At 42.4% G+C, this 21,408-nt stretch overlaps 1 protein-coding gene across 1 annotated transcript in view; it reads right to left on the bottom strand.

Moving 5' to 3' along the window:
• Window positions 1-438: 438 nt before the first annotated feature.
• dnm3b (dynamin 3b) overlaps window positions 439-21,408 on the bottom strand; it is a 31,605-nt gene continuing 10,635 nt past the window's right edge. The window contains exons 6-21 of the mRNA XM_050033273.1: window positions 20,200-20,298; window positions 19,835-19,995; window positions 19,310-19,452; window positions 18,975-19,110; window positions 16,993-17,060; window positions 16,240-16,378; window positions 15,963-16,049; window positions 14,212-14,282; window positions 13,955-14,009; window positions 12,281-12,394; window positions 7,451-7,560; window positions 6,722-6,836; window positions 4,342-4,506; window positions 3,936-4,168; window positions 3,641-3,814; window positions 439-2,114 (exon numbers count right to left, since the gene is read on the bottom strand). Coding sequence (XP_049889230.1) covers window positions 2,072-2,114; window positions 3,641-3,814; window positions 3,936-4,168; window positions 4,342-4,506; window positions 6,722-6,836; window positions 7,451-7,560; window positions 12,281-12,394; window positions 13,955-14,009; window positions 14,212-14,282; window positions 15,963-16,049; window positions 16,240-16,378; window positions 16,993-17,060; window positions 18,975-19,110; window positions 19,310-19,452; window positions 19,835-19,995; window positions 20,200-20,298 — 1,913 coding nt within the window. The 3' untranslated portion in view covers window positions 439-2,071. The remainder of the gene's footprint in view (window positions 2,115-3,640; window positions 3,815-3,935; window positions 4,169-4,341; window positions 4,507-6,721; window positions 6,837-7,450; window positions 7,561-12,280; window positions 12,395-13,954; window positions 14,010-14,211; window positions 14,283-15,962; window positions 16,050-16,239; window positions 16,379-16,992; window positions 17,061-18,974; window positions 19,111-19,309; window positions 19,453-19,834; window positions 19,996-20,199; window positions 20,299-21,408) is intronic.

Here is a 21,408-nt window from a genome sequence, read left to right as displayed (position 1 = left end):
ATTATCTTTAACAGGGATTCATTTCCTCCAACAAAACAAGTGTTGGCACTAATTAATGGTGCTATTAAGTGTCCGCAAATTATCAGTTTCTTTCTTATGAAGGGGTGGGATGAAATTTCGACTTCTTTCCACTCCTGTTTGAACAATCTTTTCATTGTCTGTTGTTGTTGCTTTCTTTTCTTTTTTAATGTTCAAAATAAACTTTCAAATCAAATTAATTAAACAACTCACACCAAAACAATCTAGACTCACAAACAGCAGGTAAGAGGTAAGGTAAGAGGAAAATATGTATTTTTGACTTTTGGGTGAATTGTCTCTTTAAGCCTCAGTATAAGTCAATAAGTAAACAAGCAAACATTATTTTCCTGTACTCCAGTGAGAGGTCTGCAGTGCATACACACTGTGGCTTCAACAATAAAGACTCTGTTGACAAAGTGAGACATTATGAGGAAGAAGTTTATTGAGGAGCGATACAGAGACACAGAAAAATAACAACTGATGCAATTCCCCAGTTTAACTTTATGCCCTCTGCGTAACGATGCCGTCTCACTACAACTGGAACCATTTCATCGTTGGTCTTCAGCAGATCTTTTTTTTTTTTTTTTTTTTTTCAACTTTCCAATTCTCTGTCTACATTTAGCTTTGGCAATACAGAGTTGTAATTCATGCCGGTAAGGCAGTCTAAATTAGAGAGAAGAGAGCATTTAGTGAATAGAGAGACACAGAGAACGATTAAAGCGCTAGGATCCTTGATGAGGTCTTAATAGTCCACAGGTACAGTATCTCCTTATCATTACCTATATACATCAGAACACAGTTTAGGCCCACATACACAATAACAAACTGACAGAGAAGCACTTGAACATTGACAATAGCACCTTAAGCTCTGATGGAGACGCTGACTGACCAACTGGGTTCGATGGTTGTGAGAGAAGAGGATGTAAGAGAGGCTAGAAGGAGTTGAGAAAAGAGGAGGAGTTTGGGATGGGCATGGAGTTGCATGTTTCAAACCTGAGAAAAAGGCTAAATGGAAACATGTAAATGCATGTTCGTTCAAGACGGTGTGTGTTATTTTTTTCTTTCCCGTCTCACGAGTCAGCATCTGAATCTGAGCTTAAGGCTGCAAGGGTCACAACTTGACCATTGGTACAGCACAGGTGGACACCTATGACGAGGTTAAATGCATTATTGAGGCTGTTTCCATATAGAGAATACTGAAGGTGCTCCTCAGCCTTGCTATGTGTGTATGGCTGCTACTACAACACAGGAACAACTCACAAAAGTCCAACATTAAATTGACCCCCGAGGGTTTTATGATTCATTGTTAACAGCTTTGACCATGAAAACAAATACAACTGAAACGCCAACAAACGTGCAGACGGACAGCACACATGCACACGTGTCCTCACACACACCCGTACACGGAGTTACGCACGCAAACACGCACGTACACACACATACTAAGATACAACTTCTGTTCCTAGGAGAACATTAAGCTGATAATTAACACTTAAGGGGGCATTATACAATAAATTAATACAATACTAAATCAAACCCAGCCTACATATAGGCAAATTAGTCCCTCCCCCGTACACACACACACACACACACAACACACACACACATACACTCTACATACACACACTCCCATGCAATAAAAGCAGCTTATGTGCCATGCTGCATTTTGGAATGAGTAGGGCAGTACGACTGCTGAGCGTATTTTCATGTAGAAGCAGCAAGTGGGGGTAGTGACTGACCTGGTGAGGGGTTTGAGAGGAGAGGGGGGGAAGGTAGAGGCTCCAGGGACTGATACTGGGTAGTGGATCTGCTAAGCAAACCTGGACCACAGGCGAGCAACAAGCGCACATACACATACACCACAAGACAAGTACCATACTGTACATAGATATATGGACATCGTCACCTGGCAGGAAATCGAGGGTCAAGGGATCAAAGACTTCAGCGTCTGCACTAAGGAGGGACCAGGACGGCAGAGCCATGGCTAATAGAGGAGGGGTGGAATGGATGAGGAGGGGGGGGAGATAAGTGTATGAGGAACCCATTTAGATGTTTATGGTGGGGCTTGTCTTGTAGGAGATGGCGGGGGCCGCCGGCTTGGGTCAGAGAATGAATGATAATGTGTAGAGAAGAGTGTCAGAGATAAGAGATTCCCAAAGAGAATGAGAAAGGAAAATGGGAGGAGAACAGGAAATAAGACAAAGGGAGACAAGAAAAGAGAAGAGATTAGTCTTCACTGTAGCTATTATATGTTTGTAGTTTTCTTTTGTATTTAATTTTTGTTTTCACTTCAATTTAAGTTAGATTCCAGAGATGGGTTTGTTCTAAGTTTAGTTTTTTTGTTGTTGTTTAGAGGTCCAGTGTGGAAGAAGAAGAAGAAGAAGAAGAAGAGGAAGAAGAAGAAGAAGTAGAAGAAGAAGAAGAAGAAGAAGAAGAAGAAGATGACATGCTTTATCAATCGCTAAGGGGAAATTCTTTTTTTTCCCACTCTGTTGTCATATACACACAGGTCCGAAATACACACACATACACAAACAGGACCTATACATGCATTAAATGGAGAGATGTCAGAGTGAGGGGGCTGCCTCGAACAGGCACCCAGAGCAATTGGGGGTCCTTTGCCTTGCTTAAGGACGCCTCGGCAGTGCCCAGGAGGTAAACCGGAAGGGCTTGGTCCGTATGGAGACCTTGTTTTAGTTTTTAATTCAGTATTAGTTCACTATAACACCTTTGGTCTTCACATGAATTTAAGAGTTGAGAGTTTAAGAGGATGTTTCAAAGTACAAACCGAACTAACTTCTTCAATATCTCAAACAGCCAAACTTTTGTTGTAAAGATTGTTAAAAACAAAACTGAGCAGTTCGATGAGAAGATCGATACAACTACTTAAAATTGTTATGGTTCTTAAGCCTAGTCCACATACGCACACGTATATTTGAAAATGTTGCTTTTTCTATGTGTTTCTGCCTTTCGTCCACATAATAATTGTGTTAAGGTCACTGAAAATGGACATTTAGTAAAACTCCGTCCAGGGTGAAGATTTTCATTAACTTTCGGTGTTGACGTGTAGACAGGGAAAACACAGTTTTTGGCTTGTAGTGTCACAGTGTATGATGTTATCTTCTTTGTCAGGCAGCAAAAGAGATGTGACCAAAATAGTGCTGGCTCTAACCTAGCTAACAAAGACTTTTTAAATAGCGACACATAAATGTACAGTTACCCTTCAACTATGTTAAGGTCAGAATACGGAGGTCACTGATCCAGGTAGCCTTCTGCTAATAGCTTTTATTCAGGCTTCTGTTTGGCCAACATCTTATTCTTCTTCTTTGCGTGGCTTTGCCATTATACTGCCACTTGTCTGGTTTGGCATGCTCTTCAGTTTTGTTTCTGCTTTTTCATTTGGATGGATATTTTATTTTCAACAGTGTGTTGACCAAAACAGGGTGGGTACGGTATTGCACGTCACGCTCCAGTTCGGGAGCTGGTCTTGAAAATCAAACCTGTGCAGGACTGGGCCGTGCACATGTGGACCAGGCCTTATTCATCCCTACGCTCATAAAGGCATCAGACGAGCTTTTTTTGTGTCCTCCAAACAGATGAGTTATGTGAAGGTTGTATTTACCTGGGGATGCTAGGAGGGGCCCTGTTAGGGCGGCTGGGAGCCTGCGGGCTGTCAGCACTATTATTAAAGGGCCCCAGGGGTCCTGGGCGGTTTGGTGGTGGCGGAGCCCCTCGGGGAGCCGGGCGCTGGCCTGAAGACATCCTCCTGGGGGCAGTGGGGCTGGCTGGGGGAGACCTGGAGAGAGGAAAGGATGAAGTGCTGAATAATATTCAGGTGAGAAAGAGCACAGCTAACAATGTTTTTTTTTTAATCTAAAGTGGTTACAGGATGCATGTGTTCAGTTTAATTCCAGTACCTGCGACCACCAGATCCTGCCAACCAGGAGCTGTCAACAGGTGGAGGCATGGGGGTGGTGATGGTGGAGGTGGAGATGTCTCCAATGATGGCCAGGGCCTCCTTCAGAGCCTGGTGGGTCCTCAGCACCTCATCCCTCCTCTGGGCCTGCTCCTGGGACTCATCCATCAGGGCGTTCTGGTCACCTGCAGAGTACAGCTGGGCCAGCAGCTCAGCGTTGATGAAGTCCTTCACCTGTTGGCAGGAAGAGGCAGCGCAGGATGATGGATCAGAGTTGTGAGGTCATTTTTTCCACTTAGATGTTGCCATGTCACTATTAATATCATTAATATTAGTAGTATAATAATAACAGAGGAAAGCTGTCTCCACAGCCCATATAAATGAACATCTGAGTAATCTTTACTCACGTTATTGATCATGAGATGCATGATGGTCTTGGGCATGAGGTCCCGGATGCACTTGTTGACAATCGCCATGTAGGAGTCCACCAGGTTACGGATGGTCTCCACTTTACGCTCCAGCTGAGGGTCCATGGAGAAGTTATCTGTTGTGGTGGTGGTCTCATTCTCAACCTTGAGAGGGAGAAAAGAGAAATACTTTCTAAACAACGAAAACAGAGACCATGAGACAGAAGTGCATATATTTACAAAAGATATTGACTGCTTAATACGGGATGCTGACATTTTTTGTGTTTCAATTACGAGGGCCGTTTTCAAACAATCTGTAGTGCATGATCTTACATGCATGGTGTGTTTAGGATGTGTCCAGCTCTACTTTTGCTCATTTAACAGAATATAATCTGGGTGTAAAGTAAGGCACAAGAGGTAAAGGGTTTGTATTTGGTCCCTTAATGAATCATAGGGTGTGTTTTGGTCGTAACATGAATTCAGGTCATCTCCCATTCCCTTTAAAGCCAGGTGGGTCTGCAGCTGGCACACTAATCTTAACGTAGCGGATTCGGCAAATTAGGGGAGGAGCCATTTTCTGCTGAGAGTAAAGCATTAACAGTGAATATCGTGGAATATATGAGCAGCAAAACTTTAAACTGTGTTTATAAACTTGACAGAGGAAAATGAAGTGAGCTTTAAGCTTCTGATACAATCAGTGACGTTACGCTGCTCCTCGTGAGTAAATGCGCACAGTGTCTCTCTTGGAGTGGGGAATGGGGAGTCGGACAGCAGCTCTGCTCTGTGCTATGCTCACATTTTAAAGTGTGTCATTGATATTTTCCTCATTAATGATGTATTATGATGTATTATTTTCACCCATACCGCACCATTCTGACTTTAGATCAGGTTTTTGTTGGTCAATGGCGCAATCACTCTCTGCTGCCTCAACATAGCAATACGTCAACAATGCGCCTGACCACACTTCATAATAAGATGTACACATCCATGGACGAACAGATGGGCCCAAGTACACTTGCTGCCTGCTACTGAAGCAGGACATACATTTCCCATTTAGAGCCGGTTTCTGACCCAATTTTATAGCCACACGACTCATTTTAGTGTCAAACTACATCGTTTGTTGTCCGGTATATAGTGGGGAGCAAAGACCGCTCAAGGCCTGATCAGCTGCTCCCGACTGGCTGTCAGACATTCAGATGAATTTCTGACATGTCAGTTATTTTGGTCAGCCATGGTCAAGCTCTCACACAGCTGAAGCAAAGCCACAAGTCTATTCCCCAAGATCAGTGCTTTTTGGTGTTAATCAATCACACAATGAAGCCTATACCTACCTGTTTTATTGGTGCTGCTAACTTGCTAACTTGTGTGTGTGTGTGCATATTTGTGAGGAGAGAGAGAAAGCGAGGGAAACCGAGATAGAGGGAGAATCAAAACTTCGGCTGACCCATTTTTACAGAAATTGATTTTCAGGCTCTTACTGGGACGTCTGTCTCTACATTAATGGAACGGTGCCTATGCTAGCAAGCAAACCTCCACCTGCCTGCAGCCCTGAGGTGTTCAGATGAATCTGTGTTGACAACTGTCAATAGCCAGAATAGTCCGCATTATTAATTTTACACGTACAGTGTGAGCACTGAGGTTGTGGCTTGATGATCAGACTGTACAGTGTGAGCACATAAATCGTGATCTTCAGTTTTACATTGCAGACAGTTTACTCATACAGTGGGAGTTGGTATTAAACAACATTTCTAAAATGGGCTCAAATCCTACAGTTGATGTGCATTTTTACGGACTTTGGGCTGTGCCAGCAAAAGATGACCATCGTGAAAGACCCGTGGCGATATCTTTGGTCGTGGCTCTAAAATGGTGGTCCTGAGTTGCACAGTGAGAGAGGTTCAAGGACAGCTGATGTCACGGTCTTGCAATCAAAGACAGTCTGGGATAAAATTCTGATAGTGTCTGAAATTTGGGATGACCATCTCACAGTGTGACAGCTGTTATAATAGAAATGCAGCATGAAATGATGCAGTGGCGCTAAACCAAAACATACACGGATCCATGTCGCAAAGTGTAGCTGCACTAAACTTATAAGACTGCAATAATGGTTGTGCTGCACTGTGTGCCGCTTTGCATAGGGTGTAAGAGAGAGGCCTAAGTGTTGAGGGTAAAATGTCTGCCATCTGCCAAATGTGTTTATTTCCTATTTTGCCTTGCAAAATATGTTAAATATGCAAAAATTTAAATAAAGTAATAATAACATAAAAGAGAACAGTTGAATACAGTAAATAATAATGTGTTAGGATCAGACACAACAGAAGGCAAGAAACAGTCACTTGGGGAGTAAAAGACCAACTGAGGGGAGAATGAAGAGTTTTCTAACCGCAGCGACTTTTTCAGGATAGACCCCGGCACGTAGGAGAGAAGATTTCCAGCTGTCCACATCATCCTGAGAGTCACAGGCCAACTCCAGTGTGCGATTGTCCTTGTACACATTCCTAAACACCAGCAGAAAATACATTCACTTGTTTAATTCAATAAACATTACAATTTAATCTAACTGATCTATGAATGAATATTTATTTAAAAGAACACATGCAGACAATGCTCTCCATTGTTACAAAAAGTGTTCAACAAAAAGATATAAACTCTGACATCTGGAAGTATTGATAGTATTAGGTTATGTGCCTCCTTCCATGTGGGATATTTTGTTGTTTAACCCTTTCTTGGGTTTGGAGCCAAGAAGGATGAAGAAACTGAATTACCATAAAGTTTTTTAACAGGATGTTCTGCGCTAGTTACTCAAAGTTCAGGCCTGGTATTGTAAACAGTTATTTCACACTTACTTGTGAATCTTGAACACAATAACTATAAACGACAAACTTCATAAACTGAGCCGTGGATCTGTGAGAAATAGCTCCAGTTTGGCCGAGTCTACAATCGTGCATAGATGCATACATACTGTACAAAACGCATAATCCAAAACATATTTCAGCCGCTGCTCCAGCATACAGGCCTTGAACTCTCTAACTCCATCTACTGCATGTGATCACTGTCAAAAGTTTTATTTGCAGCCTCATGAAAAGCAGAAATTCAAATGTTAAGAGCTGACCTTGACTCCGTATTGAAAATACAGAATATGTGCTTGCTGGACATGAAACTCTTCTCCACATCGCGGACCTTCAGGTTGTCCAGAGGGAGCATGTACTTCTTCTCTTTCTCCTGCGGATGAGGAAAACAGAAGGTACGGATCGTGAGCGGTTTTCTGACTGATGCAATTTGTTATTTTCATGAACTCTTGTGCAATGAAATTGCCGCAGAATTGTGCAAGAATACGTCCATAAGAGAAAGGTGAAATCAGGTTTTTAAAGAGGGAGAGAGGGGGGTGAGAAGAGAGAAAAGGGGGTGACAGGAGGGAGGAGGAATGGGGGAGAAATGAGAGTGGGAGGTAGCGGAGGGGGGGAAGCAGAGACAGAGAAAGAAAAGGGAGAAGGAGAGCACATGTGGAAGTCATTACAGTGTGGGTCAAGACACAGTCGTTCTTCACGGTGCGTTTTGAGCTGGTAGCTATAGGCTGAGTAAACTGAGTAAGTCGGGGAAAAACGCAGATGTACGTGAGCGCTGGAGGTCCAGTGCTCAAACATGTTCATCCTCTGAGGTAGAAGCTCAAGCACAGCTGGGACACATTCACACAAGGCCTGTGACGGATGCTGACGAAGCTCCGCTCTCCATTTTTACCCTCCATCCTAGCCTCCATCTTTCTTAACTCTCTGTCTTTTTTCTTTTATCCCTCCCCCTCTATATTTTCTCAATATTTTTTCTTTCCATTCCAGAGGGGCCCACTTCCTGCCTGATTTTTTTTTTTTTGAAGAAGGAGGGAGAGAGAGTGAGAGAGGGAGAGATTAAATGACAGCCTGGCGTTAAAACTCAACATCTGGTAGTGCTTAGCAGCACACAGAGAACCAGGGAAGGAGGGAGAAGTTAAAGAGACGGCGGGCGAAGGAGGAGGAGAGATCGAGAAGAAGAAAGTGGATTTGCAAAAGATTTGCAGAAGAAAGCCCACATCTGGTCTGACGGTCCGGAAAGAGGTGGTAGATGGTCGCAGGTAAGAAGAATTGTAGAAGAAGAAGATGAGGAGAGAGGAGAAGACAAGAAAACTCTGCAGACTCTTCTGGGTTGTATCCCCCAAGGGGTCACTACAGCCCATATATGGTCACACGTGTCCCCTCCCTCTTCCTCTCTCTTCCTCTCCCTTCCTCACTCACTCGCTCCCCCCCTCCGTCTCTCTCTTTCCCTCTTTTTTGTAATATCCCCTCCCTGAACGTGCAGCCAGTCTGTCCCAGTCGTCTGAGCGAATATGCCACGTCAAGGCTGGATACTCTTCATGGCCGGCATGACCAAAACGGACCGCGAGGGGACCCAGAGCTCAAACGTCTACCAAAACAAATAAACACGCCAAGAGACGTGCACCAAAAAGGCTGGGGAAGGCAGCAAACGCGGATGAGGCGAATGGCAGTTTTGAGGGGGTTTTCGATAGACGGGATCCTTGCTGCCAAAATGGAGAGGGGCGAAGGGAGGGCAGAGCCGCCCGCGAGCATCTGGAAAACAGCGCACAAGGCCTGGCTCTTAACTCCGGCTCCGTCCACCCAGTGTTCAGACTACCTGTTCATTATCATACTGGTGTACAGTAGTCTGCACATTGGTTAGACTGGGCATGGACCCTCTTCTGTCAGTCTGTCTTTCTGTGTCGCTCTCTCTGTTGGCTCTCCAAGATGTGTGTTTTATTTTGCATCTGTTCCTTCCTTCTCAACCTTTGCTATTTTAAATCAATTTTATAATCTGTATGTGATCTATGTCCATCTGTATTATGTTCTAAGTGCATTCTAACACTCACCACTTCCTTTTCACTTCTTTGTTGGAATAAACATACATCACCAGATCTCAACACTAACTGCAGATTTGACAACTTTCTGTGAAAACCAAAAGTGTTGAAAAAAAACAACAACTAAATTGTCAGCCAGAGGGAGAAAGAATTTACAGCCAAAACTCACAAAATAGCGAGCTCACATAATTTATAGCATGAATGAGTAAGTGTGCAGGCTGCTAGCCTCTGATGAAGATGTGGTCCACTGGAAGGGGGAGGAGCGAGTGTGGCTGCAAAGCATCTAACACAGGCCAAAGGAGCGAGGGCCAATCAATCAAGTGCAGTTTGAAAATACAGTCAGACACCTCCAGTGAAGTTATTTCAGTGGGTGGCCAAAATGGAGCTGGAAGACTTAAGGCAAAGGACACTGATGTAAACTAGATTGCTGTGGTGTCAAATAACTGCAAAAAGCTGGTAGGAAAAGCCTGCAGATGAAGCCCCAGTGCGCAAAGAACATACGTACACACAGGATGTGTTACGTTTGACCACTCAGTTAAATGAGCGTCTCTTTAGGTGGGTTCTTGTTGTTGGTTTGTGGTGAAAGTATAAAAATTCAGAGCGGACGTGCAACTTTTTTACTGTTGCATGTGGAATATTACACTTTAGATCGAGCCAAAATGGTGACTCAGTGCCATGAAGCGATATGAAGCTGAGGGTCAGAGACAGAAACTGGGGGATATTGATATTTAATAGAGGGGTTTCTCTCTGCCGAAACACTGGAGGCTGATGTTTGGATTAAAAACTTGTGATTTTCCTGCCAAGAATGCGAGCAGTTCCAAAGTAACTGCCAACCGCACCAAGAGAGGGAGGAGGGCGCGCCAAGTGTGTGTGCATCCGCACGTGTGCACGTGCATGCGACTATAGAAAGTTCACGGGGTGTAAAACAGAAATATACAAGGCGAAGCCAGCGGAGTCTATAATTTCCTACATTACCACACTAACGTATCAAATGACAATCTGTAGTCCCGATGCTGCACGGCCCATGTGCTGTCTGAGGGCTGAGTGTGCGTCCATATATTTTGGGTGTCTGTGAGTGAACATTTGGTTGGGATTGGGACTGTTCCAAATTTGCAAAGAAGAAGCGAATCCCAGTGGAAAGAGGTGGGGAAGGAAGGAGGAGGAAAGAAGGGAAACACAAAGGGAAAGATGAATGGAAAGAAGGAGTGAATGACAAGAACCACGGCCAAACTCTTCACATATGTAATTCATACAGTAAACTGCTCCATCATGGTGACTCGTACACACAGGCTAAATTCTCACAAACGGCACCACATAAAAATCTATTTCACACTCTGAGCTGGAGGGAACAGTATTGTCTCTATCAGTGTGCACAAATCCAAATTCTTTTCTGTGTATCTCTCTTGGAGCTGCACCCTGGCAGGAGACTAAACAAGGTCCAATAAACAAACAACAATGCAGCAACAACACCAACTGGCTGAAGGAGTTGCAGTGTGTCTGCCTATCTACACTTGCTGTGCAGAATATCCTCCAACCTGTACAGCAGGCACAGACAGGCAGATAGACATCAGCCCGCCAAATAAGCCAGCAGCACGGGCCGAATGCTGAATCCTGTCGATGCAGAGTGGTGCAAACGGTGTGCTTTTTCTCCGAAACCAGTGTGCTGCTGTTGATCTTTCTGTTGTATTATTAATGATGATGGAAGTAAAAATAATAAATTCTGCTTTTATAAAAAAATATCCAAGAGATCTGAGTCATTTATCCGCTATTGCTGGTTCCTTTCTGCACAACATCAGACTGTCATCCATCAGTCTTAGTTGAATTTTCATTTTTTGCAATAGATTTGTATTAAAAGAGAGATAAATATGCAAAGAATATTTTAAATTCCACCTAGAGGACATTCAGAAGAGTTGGCACATGTTTGTATCTGATCCACCCTTATTCATTGATGGATTACTGAACGGGCCCACCAGGCAGAGACCCAGGGGCCCCCTAGCCTTCACTTGAAAAATGTCCCTCAAATTAACACATACTGATCAGGAAGAGACTCAAAATGATCACAAACAGATGCAAAGGGAACTTCAGAGAGACACAAAAATAACTACAAAAAGGGGCAAAAGAACCAGAAAAAGGAACAAAATTACCTCAGACAAACACAAAACGACCAAAAAAGATGCAGAATTACAACAGAAACACACAAATTTAACAAAAAAGGGGCAAAACAACCACAAAGACACAAAATGACCTCAAAGAGACACAAAACCACATAAAGATGCATAGTGACAACAAAGAGATGCAAAACAACAACAAGAAAGAGGCAAAACTGTCACAAAGTCTGTGTATATTGCTTTTGTGTAGGACAGGTAGTGGAGCCTTTTGCATATCTGTGCCATGGAGCACATTGTCTCATAATCAGCATCAAGGTTCTAAATATAAAATTTAAAAAACACGAAAAACGGTCAAGACCACAACCTCTCTAACTCCTGAGGGAAATATCTGTCTCTTTAGCTGCTAAATCCTCCAACTAAAGTTGCTAACTGTGTCTGTCTGCTCTTTGGTGCTGAAAAGGTATTGTATTGTGGGTATTCAGAGCATCTTTTTTCCAAAATCAATGCTATGAGAGTGGTGAGACTGCGCTAAAACAGATTATGCACAGGGTATTTTACAGTGTACATGAAGCATACGATGGGCCTCGTCTCTCTCCCCCTGACAGATACTACTATTCCGTCAGCATTACACCATCAGAACCTCACTGTTCTGACACGCCCACTTTTCAACAATCAAACCTTTCTTTTCATGTCCAAATCAATGTGGCTGAGGTCTGATTCAGTCATTCATCTCTCCCTTGTCCTCCTCCTGATCTAATGCTGAGGGAGGTGTGTATTGAGCCACTAAATCTAAACCCGCCCACATTTAGCAGTCCAATGAAACGTGTAGGATTTGATCTAAATCCCTCTTGTAACTGTGCATCGGTCAAACATTCAGTTTCATTAGGAAATATGTCACAGTAGAGAAGCTAAAGACGATCTAACGTCTGTTTCACCGGGACTTTAAACTCACCTCATCGTCCTTGAACCAGGAGAGACTCTCAGCAGTCAGCACAAACCAGTACTCCTTGGCTCCTCCCTTCATGATGCTGATATTGTTGATGGTCAACCAGCCTTTGCGAATGACCTGAGGGGAGGGTGAGGTCAGAAAATCAGAGATTGCTGTTATGCAAAAAAAAAAAAGTAAATAAAATAAAACAAGAAAACAAGAGGATGACTCTTCATCCGTGATTTTTTTTTTTTAATAAAAAAAACAACAACAACTCACTCGCCTCTAAAACAAATCTGTACGACACATCATGGCTAAAGCTAGCCCGAATTAATCTGTGCAGGTGATCAATGCATGACTTGCGATGAGATGTGTGTGAAGGTCAGGTTAGGTGTGTCACTGTGTCTCGGTGACTCACTCAGAGCCGAGCATGTGACTGTGTGTCAGTGCAGTCTCATTCAGGGAACTGTGTTCACAATACCACAAGCAGAGGCCAGTGTTAGCGTGTTAAGTGACCATTGCGTTAAGTGCTTCAAGCGCACAATAAAGCATCTGTGTGTGTGTCTGTGTGTGTCTCAACTGTGTTAGGTGTATTAACCCCACAAGCCCTACACAAACAGGCCTGCGGGCACAGTGCCAAGTGATTATTAGGTTAGATTACTGTCAGTCTCGCACCGCCTAAGACTCACTAAGGAGGTTACCCAAATCATTACAAAGCCCTTCTGTCATAGGCAAACATTAGAGGGCTGCTTTGTGCCTGGATCCATGGCAGGATACTAAAAGAAATTCTGACACTTGAGATATTTAACTGCCAAACCAAGTGAAATTTTAATTTCTATTTTGTAGTTGGCAACCCCCTGTAGTCTGCGGACGCTGGTGGGTGGAGGGGGTGTTAGAGAGTAAACGGTTAGAGAGTAAACTCTTACAATCAGGCCTGATGCGGGAGGAGAGGAGGCCTGCAACAGGAAGGAATGTGGGGGATTTAGAAACCTTGTGGCACTAAAAGAAAATGGCAACTTTTCTAGTGCAATATGACTTTGCCCAACAGTAGCATAAAAAGCCAATTTGCCATTCTGGCCCCCGTCAAATGGAAAACGAGAAAAACGACAGGTTGTTATGCAGCAGCGGTGCCGGAGAGCACCACACAATGGGCAGAGGTGTTACTGCAGGCACAAAATGACATTGCAAACCATAACCCACAATGAGCGATACTCACCAACAGACACCCATAAGAGGGCAGCTGAGATTCTCACTAAGGGATGGGGATGAAATGCAAAGTGGCACCTTGATGACACAGGAGGGGTTCAAACAAAGGGAAATGTCTCAACAACAACACCAGTGATGATGGTGGCATAAAGTAATAGAACCCAATGTGATTCTTTTACTGAGATAAAATCATAAAGAAGCAAACAAACCACTGTACACAACTGGTGCCCCACTAAACATAATACACCATGCATAACTCAAATATAAAATAATAATGATAGAATCTCAGAAATCATAAGGCTAAAATAACATAAAATGTGTGCATGCAGATCTACTCAAATAAAAGAGCATCTTGGATGAGGTCTCTTTCATTTCAGCATCTCTGTCTTGTCTCTGCGGTAGCCATCCTGCTGCTGTGTGGGTGCGCAGTACTCCCTTGACCTTGTGCTCCTTCTGTTTATGTGTGACACACGAGACATGACAAATGCTCACCTGATTTCCTGCTGAACTCTGGCTCTTATTAGTTTGACTGCTCCTCTGCTGCGCACTGCGGCGGAGAAACAACAAAACAGGGACAGCAGGAGAGACGGGATGACGGGGAGGGAAAGGTGAATGTAGAGGAGAGAGAGAGAGGGGGAGAAAAAAAACAAGACGGGGTAAAAGGAGATCTTCTAAACATTTGTTTTCACCAGCCTGATGTGGTTATTCATGCATAATTTATCAAGCTAATAGATAGATGGAGTCTTTACTTAGCAAAGCCAATGAAGTCTTCGTGGTTAGTGTTGATGTAAGAGAGCTGGATGTCTATCAACAGCAGAACCTGGAACAACACAGAATAAATAACATGAAGTGAGTCATCATTGAAGGGAAACAGTGGTCTGACATTTTGGGAAATATCGGGAATCGCTGAGAGTTGGCAGAGAGGACTGATACCACACTTCTTATGTTTGTGCAGTAAATACGAACCCACATCCAGCAGCCTGTTAGCTTAGCTTAGCACAAAAAGTGTAAACAAGGGAAACAGCTACCCTGGCTCTGTCCAAATGAAACAAAATCCAATTACTTAAACTCTGTCCAGTCTTTGTGCTAAGCTAATTGGTTGCTGGATCAGTACAGATATCTAAATAAGTAGCTGTAGTCTGCAGCTGGTTACCCTAGCTTGGCATAAAGACTGGGAGCAGGGAAAACAGCTAGCTTGTCTCTGTCCGGTACATAAAACCACAACATGTCTTTTTATGTTTTGTTTTTTTTTACAGATTAAACAAAAGAAATATAAATTGTTTGTGACCTTTAGAGATGCTGGCATGTGGATTTTGTCACTTTCGGACAGAGCCAGGCTATCTGTTTCCACCTAATTTCAGTATTTATGCTAAGCTAAGCTTACTGGCTGCTGGTTGCAGCTTCAAATGTAGCCTTCAAATGGGGTCATGTTTACCGTGTTCACAAGTAGAGTTTATATTTATATACCTCTTGTGGTATTCATGACCTCATAACTACAATTTTTTGTGAAAGCTCAGAGTTTACAAAATTTGATGTGTTAGCTAATGTTTGCAGAAATGGCAGAAGCCATGAACGTTAGTTTTTCGGTGGAAGGTAAACTAATATATTCTAATTTTAGTCATATGGTATTTATTTGTAATTTTAAAATATGTCTGAGGAAAATGCTGATATTCCCAACATTCTCATCTATTTCCATTGTCATTATGCCTTTGCATTTGCTGCATTATGTTACCTGTTTGCTAGCTTGCTAAATTTTTAGCCACAGTGGCTTCTTAACGTCCTTGTTGCCTTTGCCTAGCAGAGGTGCTCTCACAGCACTTTAACACCAAGCAAGTCATGTACATGGCTTCCCTTTTGGTAACCATGAGTTCCACTTGTAGGCAGCAATATTTACTGTACAGATAGCTGGTTTGGTTAGCTTAGCTTAGCTTAGTTTAGCATAAAGACTGGGAGCAAGAACAGTTAGCGAGTCTATGTCCAGCACATAAAACCACAGCGTGTCATTTTTCCAAAAGGATTAAACAAAAAACATATATAAAATGCTAGTTAGAGGGATGAGGTGCTGCTATGTGGATTTCGTTACCTACGGACACAGTCAGGCTAGCTGTTTATCCTTCCTTCCGGTCTTTATGCTAAGCTACGGTAACCAGCTGCAGATAGTAGCTTTGTATTTACAAGTCAATTTTAGGCACTCTATTTGTCCCTAGGGGGCAATTTGCTGGGGCTCATAGAGTAGTACAATAACACAATATAGGACATTTACATTGATATATGTGTGTAAAATCGAGGATAAGCTGTACGTTTTATAATAAAGGAGTATAATAAGTAAGTGCAAAAATTAGCTGATAAATCTATTATGTTATACAGTATGTGTATTTATAGTCATCTATTTGGATAATTGGTACCTTGTTTGTAATTCCCCTAACATTACAGTAACAGATATGGATTTAAAATACATGTCACAGACCTTCCATTGTATCTGCATACTAACAAGCATTACCTGGTCCTTGGCCCGACTCTCTCTGTCTCGGATATGCGAAGTCACAATTCTCTCAGTTTCCTCACGCAGCATGGGGAAGCACTCCAGCTGAAAACACATCACACAGCTTATCACTCATGGTACATAAGAAGAACGTGGAATAATGAATAATAAAACAGTGAGCTCATCATTCATTGAAGTGTCTTTCATTCATTCATCCTTTTTCGACTATCCTTTCGTCCCTTTTTCCTCTCTCCGTCTTCTTTTAACTTCCAAACCTCCATAAACCCAGACTTACCTTGGTGGAGCACTGGCGCACGGTGTTAATCAGTTCCTGGATGACCATGTCCACACACTTGACACAGGGCTCCTTCAGCTTTATGACCTGCTTCTTTACAATGGCCTCGAACGCCATATCAGGGGTGAAAAGTCCAGTCCTGGAAGTCACCAAGAGGAAGGAAATGTACAATTGAGATGAAATGGTTTTCATCTTCTGTGACAGCTACGTTAATAATATTAACAGACTCTGTATTGTTTCCAGTCTGTTACTGGAATAATAAATAAAGAGGTAGGTGCAAAAACTTTGGTAAATATTGGACCAGCTTTTGTTTTTGCAGGCTAAAATGTGTTGTTTCTTTAAATGTCATATTTCTCGCTTGGGTGGCAATTCTTTTGGTTGTGGTGGCAAACCGCTGCTGAGCTAAAATAGAAACACACAGAGTGGCTGGACTGAACATGTAAAAGTAAAGGACAACATCATGCTCCTCCCTTCTTCACAAATTCCTCTCCACACCATGTATTTTTAGGTTGTTTGCAAACCAGATTTAAACATCTGTATTTTTTTTATTTATTTATTTATTTTTTAACACGTTATGATGTGTGGCTATAAATAAAAGCATTTATACCTTAATGGAAGGCAGACAGACAAGAGTGATAGCATTACTGGTGGGTATATCCCAAATATTTGGAGGAATTGTGTGCTTTTTGGGAACAAAACAGATGTGGCTACAGTTCAAAAATCCCATATTTAATTTGGTAGACCAATACCTACCTGATACCGTGGATGTTCTTGATGGCATAACTGATCTCACGACGCATCTCCTTCTCATCACACTCCATCTGAAGGGAACAGAGGAGGAGTTTAGACAATGAACACAAAGAACAGAGTTGTAAAACTGTAAATCATGGGAGACAGCATGAAGAGATAGAGCACAACAGAGGTAAAAAAGAAGTTATGAGATAAAGAGAGAAAATAGCTGCATTTGCAAGATGAGTATGGACATGTATTGATAATAGTGAAGCTATTTAGAAATCACTCAAGAAAATAAAAATAAAGAGAGGATATAAGAGGCCATTTTACAGTGTTAGTGAGGAGTTGGGAGGAAACAGAGCAAAGAAAACCAAGGACATAGAGAGCAAAACTGTCGTTTAGTTTTACAATCAGACTTAATTGTCTTAAAATGAGATGAAATAAGTATACTGAGGTGCCATTATTTCAACTGTTCCCCGTGCACTTCCCTTTGTAGCAGGAATTTTCGAGAGATTGAACAAGACAGAATAACAGCAAGATGACTCACTGCTGTTGCTTGAGGACATAAGGTCACGAACTCTGTATTTTCCTGAGAATTTGTGGGTTTTAGCAACCTGGGAGGAGTTTAAATTCTACATTTAAAAAAATGACACAATGGGATTCCAGAAGAGATTCAATATACTTAAATCTGACCACTGTAAGCCACAAAAGGAGTTTGTCAGCCCAGTTTCCAGAGGGAAATGTTTAGATTGCTCATTTATGCAAACCACAAATAAATAAATGACATTTGCACGTTTCATAGCTATTTTAGCAACATTTCAAAAGTGATGTAGCATATAAGCTGACTTTGTCATCGGGAGGAGGAGGGGATGGTGGATAGCGTGTCACCTAGCTGAAAGTCATTTCTTCACTCTTTTAGAGTATTTTATAACACCAAATGTGGGTGTTTAGTAGCAACCCATCACTGTTTTTCCAGAGGCTTTAAGCCATCAAACATGGGTGTTTCGTAGCTACCTGACGGTGTTTTGCCAGCATCTTTTAGCCACCAAACATGGGAGTTTTCTAGCAACCTGTCGCTGTTCTTCCAGCGGCTTTTTAGCCACCAAACATGGGTGTTTTGTAGTGACCTGTCACTGTTTTTGTAGCAGCTTTCAACCACCAAGTGTGAGTGTTTTGCAGCATTCTGTTGCTGTTTTTCCAGCATCTTTTAGCCACCAAACATGGATGTTTTGTAGCTACCCATCACTGTTCTTCCAGCGGCTTTTTAGCCACCAAACATGGGTGTTTTATAGCGACCCGTTGCTGTTACTTCAGTGGCTTTTTTAGCTACCAAACATGGGTGTTTTGTAGCAACCTGTGTTTGTTTTTCCAGTAGCTTTAAGCCACCATATATGGGTGTTTTGTAGTGACCTGTCGCTGTTATACCAGCAGCTCTTTAGCCACCAAACATGGGTGTTTTATAGCGACCCGTTGCTGTTACTTCAGTGGCTTTTTTAGCTACCAAACATGGGTGTTTTGTAGCAACCTGTGTTTGTATTTCCAGTGGCTTTAAGCCACCATATATGGGTGTTTTGTAGTGACCTGTCGCTGTTATACCAGCAGCTCTTTAGCCACCAAACATGGGTGTTTTGTAGCAAACCGTAGCCATTTTCTAGCAGCTTTTAGCCACCATGTGTGGGTGTTTTATAGCGGTCCATCACTGATTTTTCAGCTGCTTTTAAGGCTCAAAACTGTGAATTTGAAAGAAAATTCTGATATTTTCCTAACCGTAACCAAGTGGTTTTTGTACCTAAACCTAATCTCATGTTAACAGCAGCACTGTTAAAACGTTAAGTTTCAAAGTATCCACTACATAATAGTGTGTATATGCTACATAACCGTGGTTTGCAGAAATATGCAATGCCAACATTTCATCTGGGTCAAATAGTTTCACATCAGCTGATTTTTTTCCATTTGTTTTGGTTTTTTTGCAGTGCCATCTTGATCTATGTGCAACACATCACCTTGACCAGCTCAAAGGGAAAACGCTCATGAAAGATGCGGTTGATTTTCGCTCCACCAGACAGCTCCACTGTGTCCACCTGATCCCCTGAACCCTCAATCCTTTTCTCAAAGTCCACAGAGAACTGCTGCACCATCCTGAAAACAACAACAAAGACACAAATCTGATTAATAAAAGACCAGCTTCTGACATCTAGAATAAGAGCTGCTAAGCAACAGGTGCCATGGGAGAAAGTAATGATCTCTTCAGATGTCAGATGTTTTGCAGGATACTTAGATTTTATGATCCAAATCTAATGTAAATGCTCTTGTTGTGAGAAAAAATCGGGGCACTGACTGCAACAGCTGCTTGGTTTTGCGGGATGGGTCATCTGGTCGGTATCCCCGGTATTCCTCGGCCTCCTTGTCCAGAGCCAACAGCTGGGACTGCAGCTTGCTACGGAAAGCTGGCAGGGTGTCCCGGATGTGGTTGGTCAATTGCTGTGAAGTCACAAAGCCAGCAAAATCAAACTAATTATAATCACACAGAAGCATCAACAACTAGATTATGTTATTGCCATTTTGGCTGTACAGTGATCTACTGATCAAGCCTGTATATTTCACTGTATTCATAGATAATGTAACATTCATACAATAAAAATGCAGAGAAAATGTGGAATGCCTGCCTGAGTGAAACTATAAATTATTTGGAGCTGAACTAGAAAAAGTGAGCGCATTTACCACCTACTGCCAATCTTGTATCACCCACAATGATGTGCCGTACAATGCGAGTAAAAAAAAAACAAAAAAAAAACAAGGCCGCCCTCTTATTAATTATGTAAAGTGCTTTGTGGGAAAGCAACGAGAGTAAATCTATGATCACCTCGTTGAGCACTCTCTGCAGTCGTGGGGTGCCCATTTTATCAGCCATGTGCCTGTATGATGCGTGGGAAAAGAAGAACTTCCTTTCAGCCTCCAAAGCTGCCTTGATATCTTTTTTCCCATCAATGTCCTTCTGACTGCGGTTCACCACTCCAATATAACCTGCAAACGAATAAACACGGACACAAATTGAGAGAAATAATGAATCACAATCCCAGGATACAAAGGCGGCAACAGCACGGACAAGATAAACAGAAAAATAAGTAGTGGAAGTGAAAGAAGGTAGAGCAAGGACACAGTTATTGGAACTGTTTCAAGAGAAAAAGTGAGTACAATAGCCAAAGTGTATCTGGCTGGCACACACACCTCTTCGCAGCGGTAACAACTTGTTCTCCAGAACATCTCGAGCATCTGTGCCCTCGTCCATCAAATCCAGTTTGGTGATTACTCCAATAGTCCTCAGACCTAGAAAAGAGGTCAAAAAGAGGGAGAACGGTTGTAAGAGAAATTTAGAAATGCTTTTAGGAAGTTTAAAGGAGCTGTATGTAACATTCAGAGCATACCTAGTATTCAGAGTGCACACAGCATTCAACATGGAGGTGGTTAAGCCAGCGTTAGTGTCGCTCACCAGACCTTTCTCAAGAAAAGAAAGGTCTGGCTGGGCCGACTCTCACTTTAAGATTGGAGAAAAAAACGCCCCGGCTGCTTGTATTTCTTGAACCAATCACAATCATTCTTGGCGGTGCCACAGCAACGGTGTGCTTGCAAAAATATTGCCGGGGGGAAACAGATTTTGGTGTAACACGCCCACAAAAATATCGCCTACAGGACGCGAACCATGGCAGAAAAATGGCTACATCCCCGCAAGATCAAACACCGCAAAAGTTAGTAAAGGACGTGTTGAAAACGGTTGAAAACTGCTACACAACCGGAGGTGGTAGGGCGGGACTTCAATGCCCAATGAGAGGCTGATCTATGCAGCGAACTTCCGCCCACTCAGACTAAGCCAGCGTCTTACAGCTAATGGTGCTCACGTCAGCAGTGTTGACAGAGCTAAATGCCTTGTTTCCACACAATTTGTTTTATATTCGTATTTACGTAAAGTATATGGAGTACGCCCTGAGTGTTCAACACAAGGAAGTGCATCTCTTTACGGATGTAAAGAAATGCCACAGCTGAAATGGTAGAAAAGTTAATTCTGAATTTTTTTCACTGTCCAATCTTGTGGAACAAATAAGTAAGCAGGTTTGCCTGTCTGGTGTGTGGCCAGTTTTATGAAATATTTTCTTAAAAGACCTATGATCCACTATGTATGCACTCTATATCTTACACAGCTAGCAAGCTACCAAGTTAGTTAGCTGAAAATGAAAGTCTGTTAGCTAATTTGTTTTTATGCTAACTTCCTGTGGCATAGTGCATATGATCTGTCTGAAATCTATAACAAAAGCTCAATTTTTCCATCAAGGCAAAATTCAGACCAATAAAAAAGGAAGAGTTTCACAAACATGTCGGAGATCATGGATGTTCTCAAAGGAATGCATGGGCTTTCAGTTGAGTTACATACGTACATACATC

Source organism: Epinephelus moara, chromosome 21, assembly GCF_006386435.1.
Source record: "Epinephelus moara isolate mb chromosome 21, YSFRI_EMoa_1.0, whole genome shotgun sequence".
Lineage (NCBI taxonomy): Eukaryota > Metazoa > Chordata > Actinopteri > Perciformes > Serranidae > Epinephelus > Epinephelus moara.
This window is presented reverse-complemented; position numbering and strand designations above follow the sequence as displayed.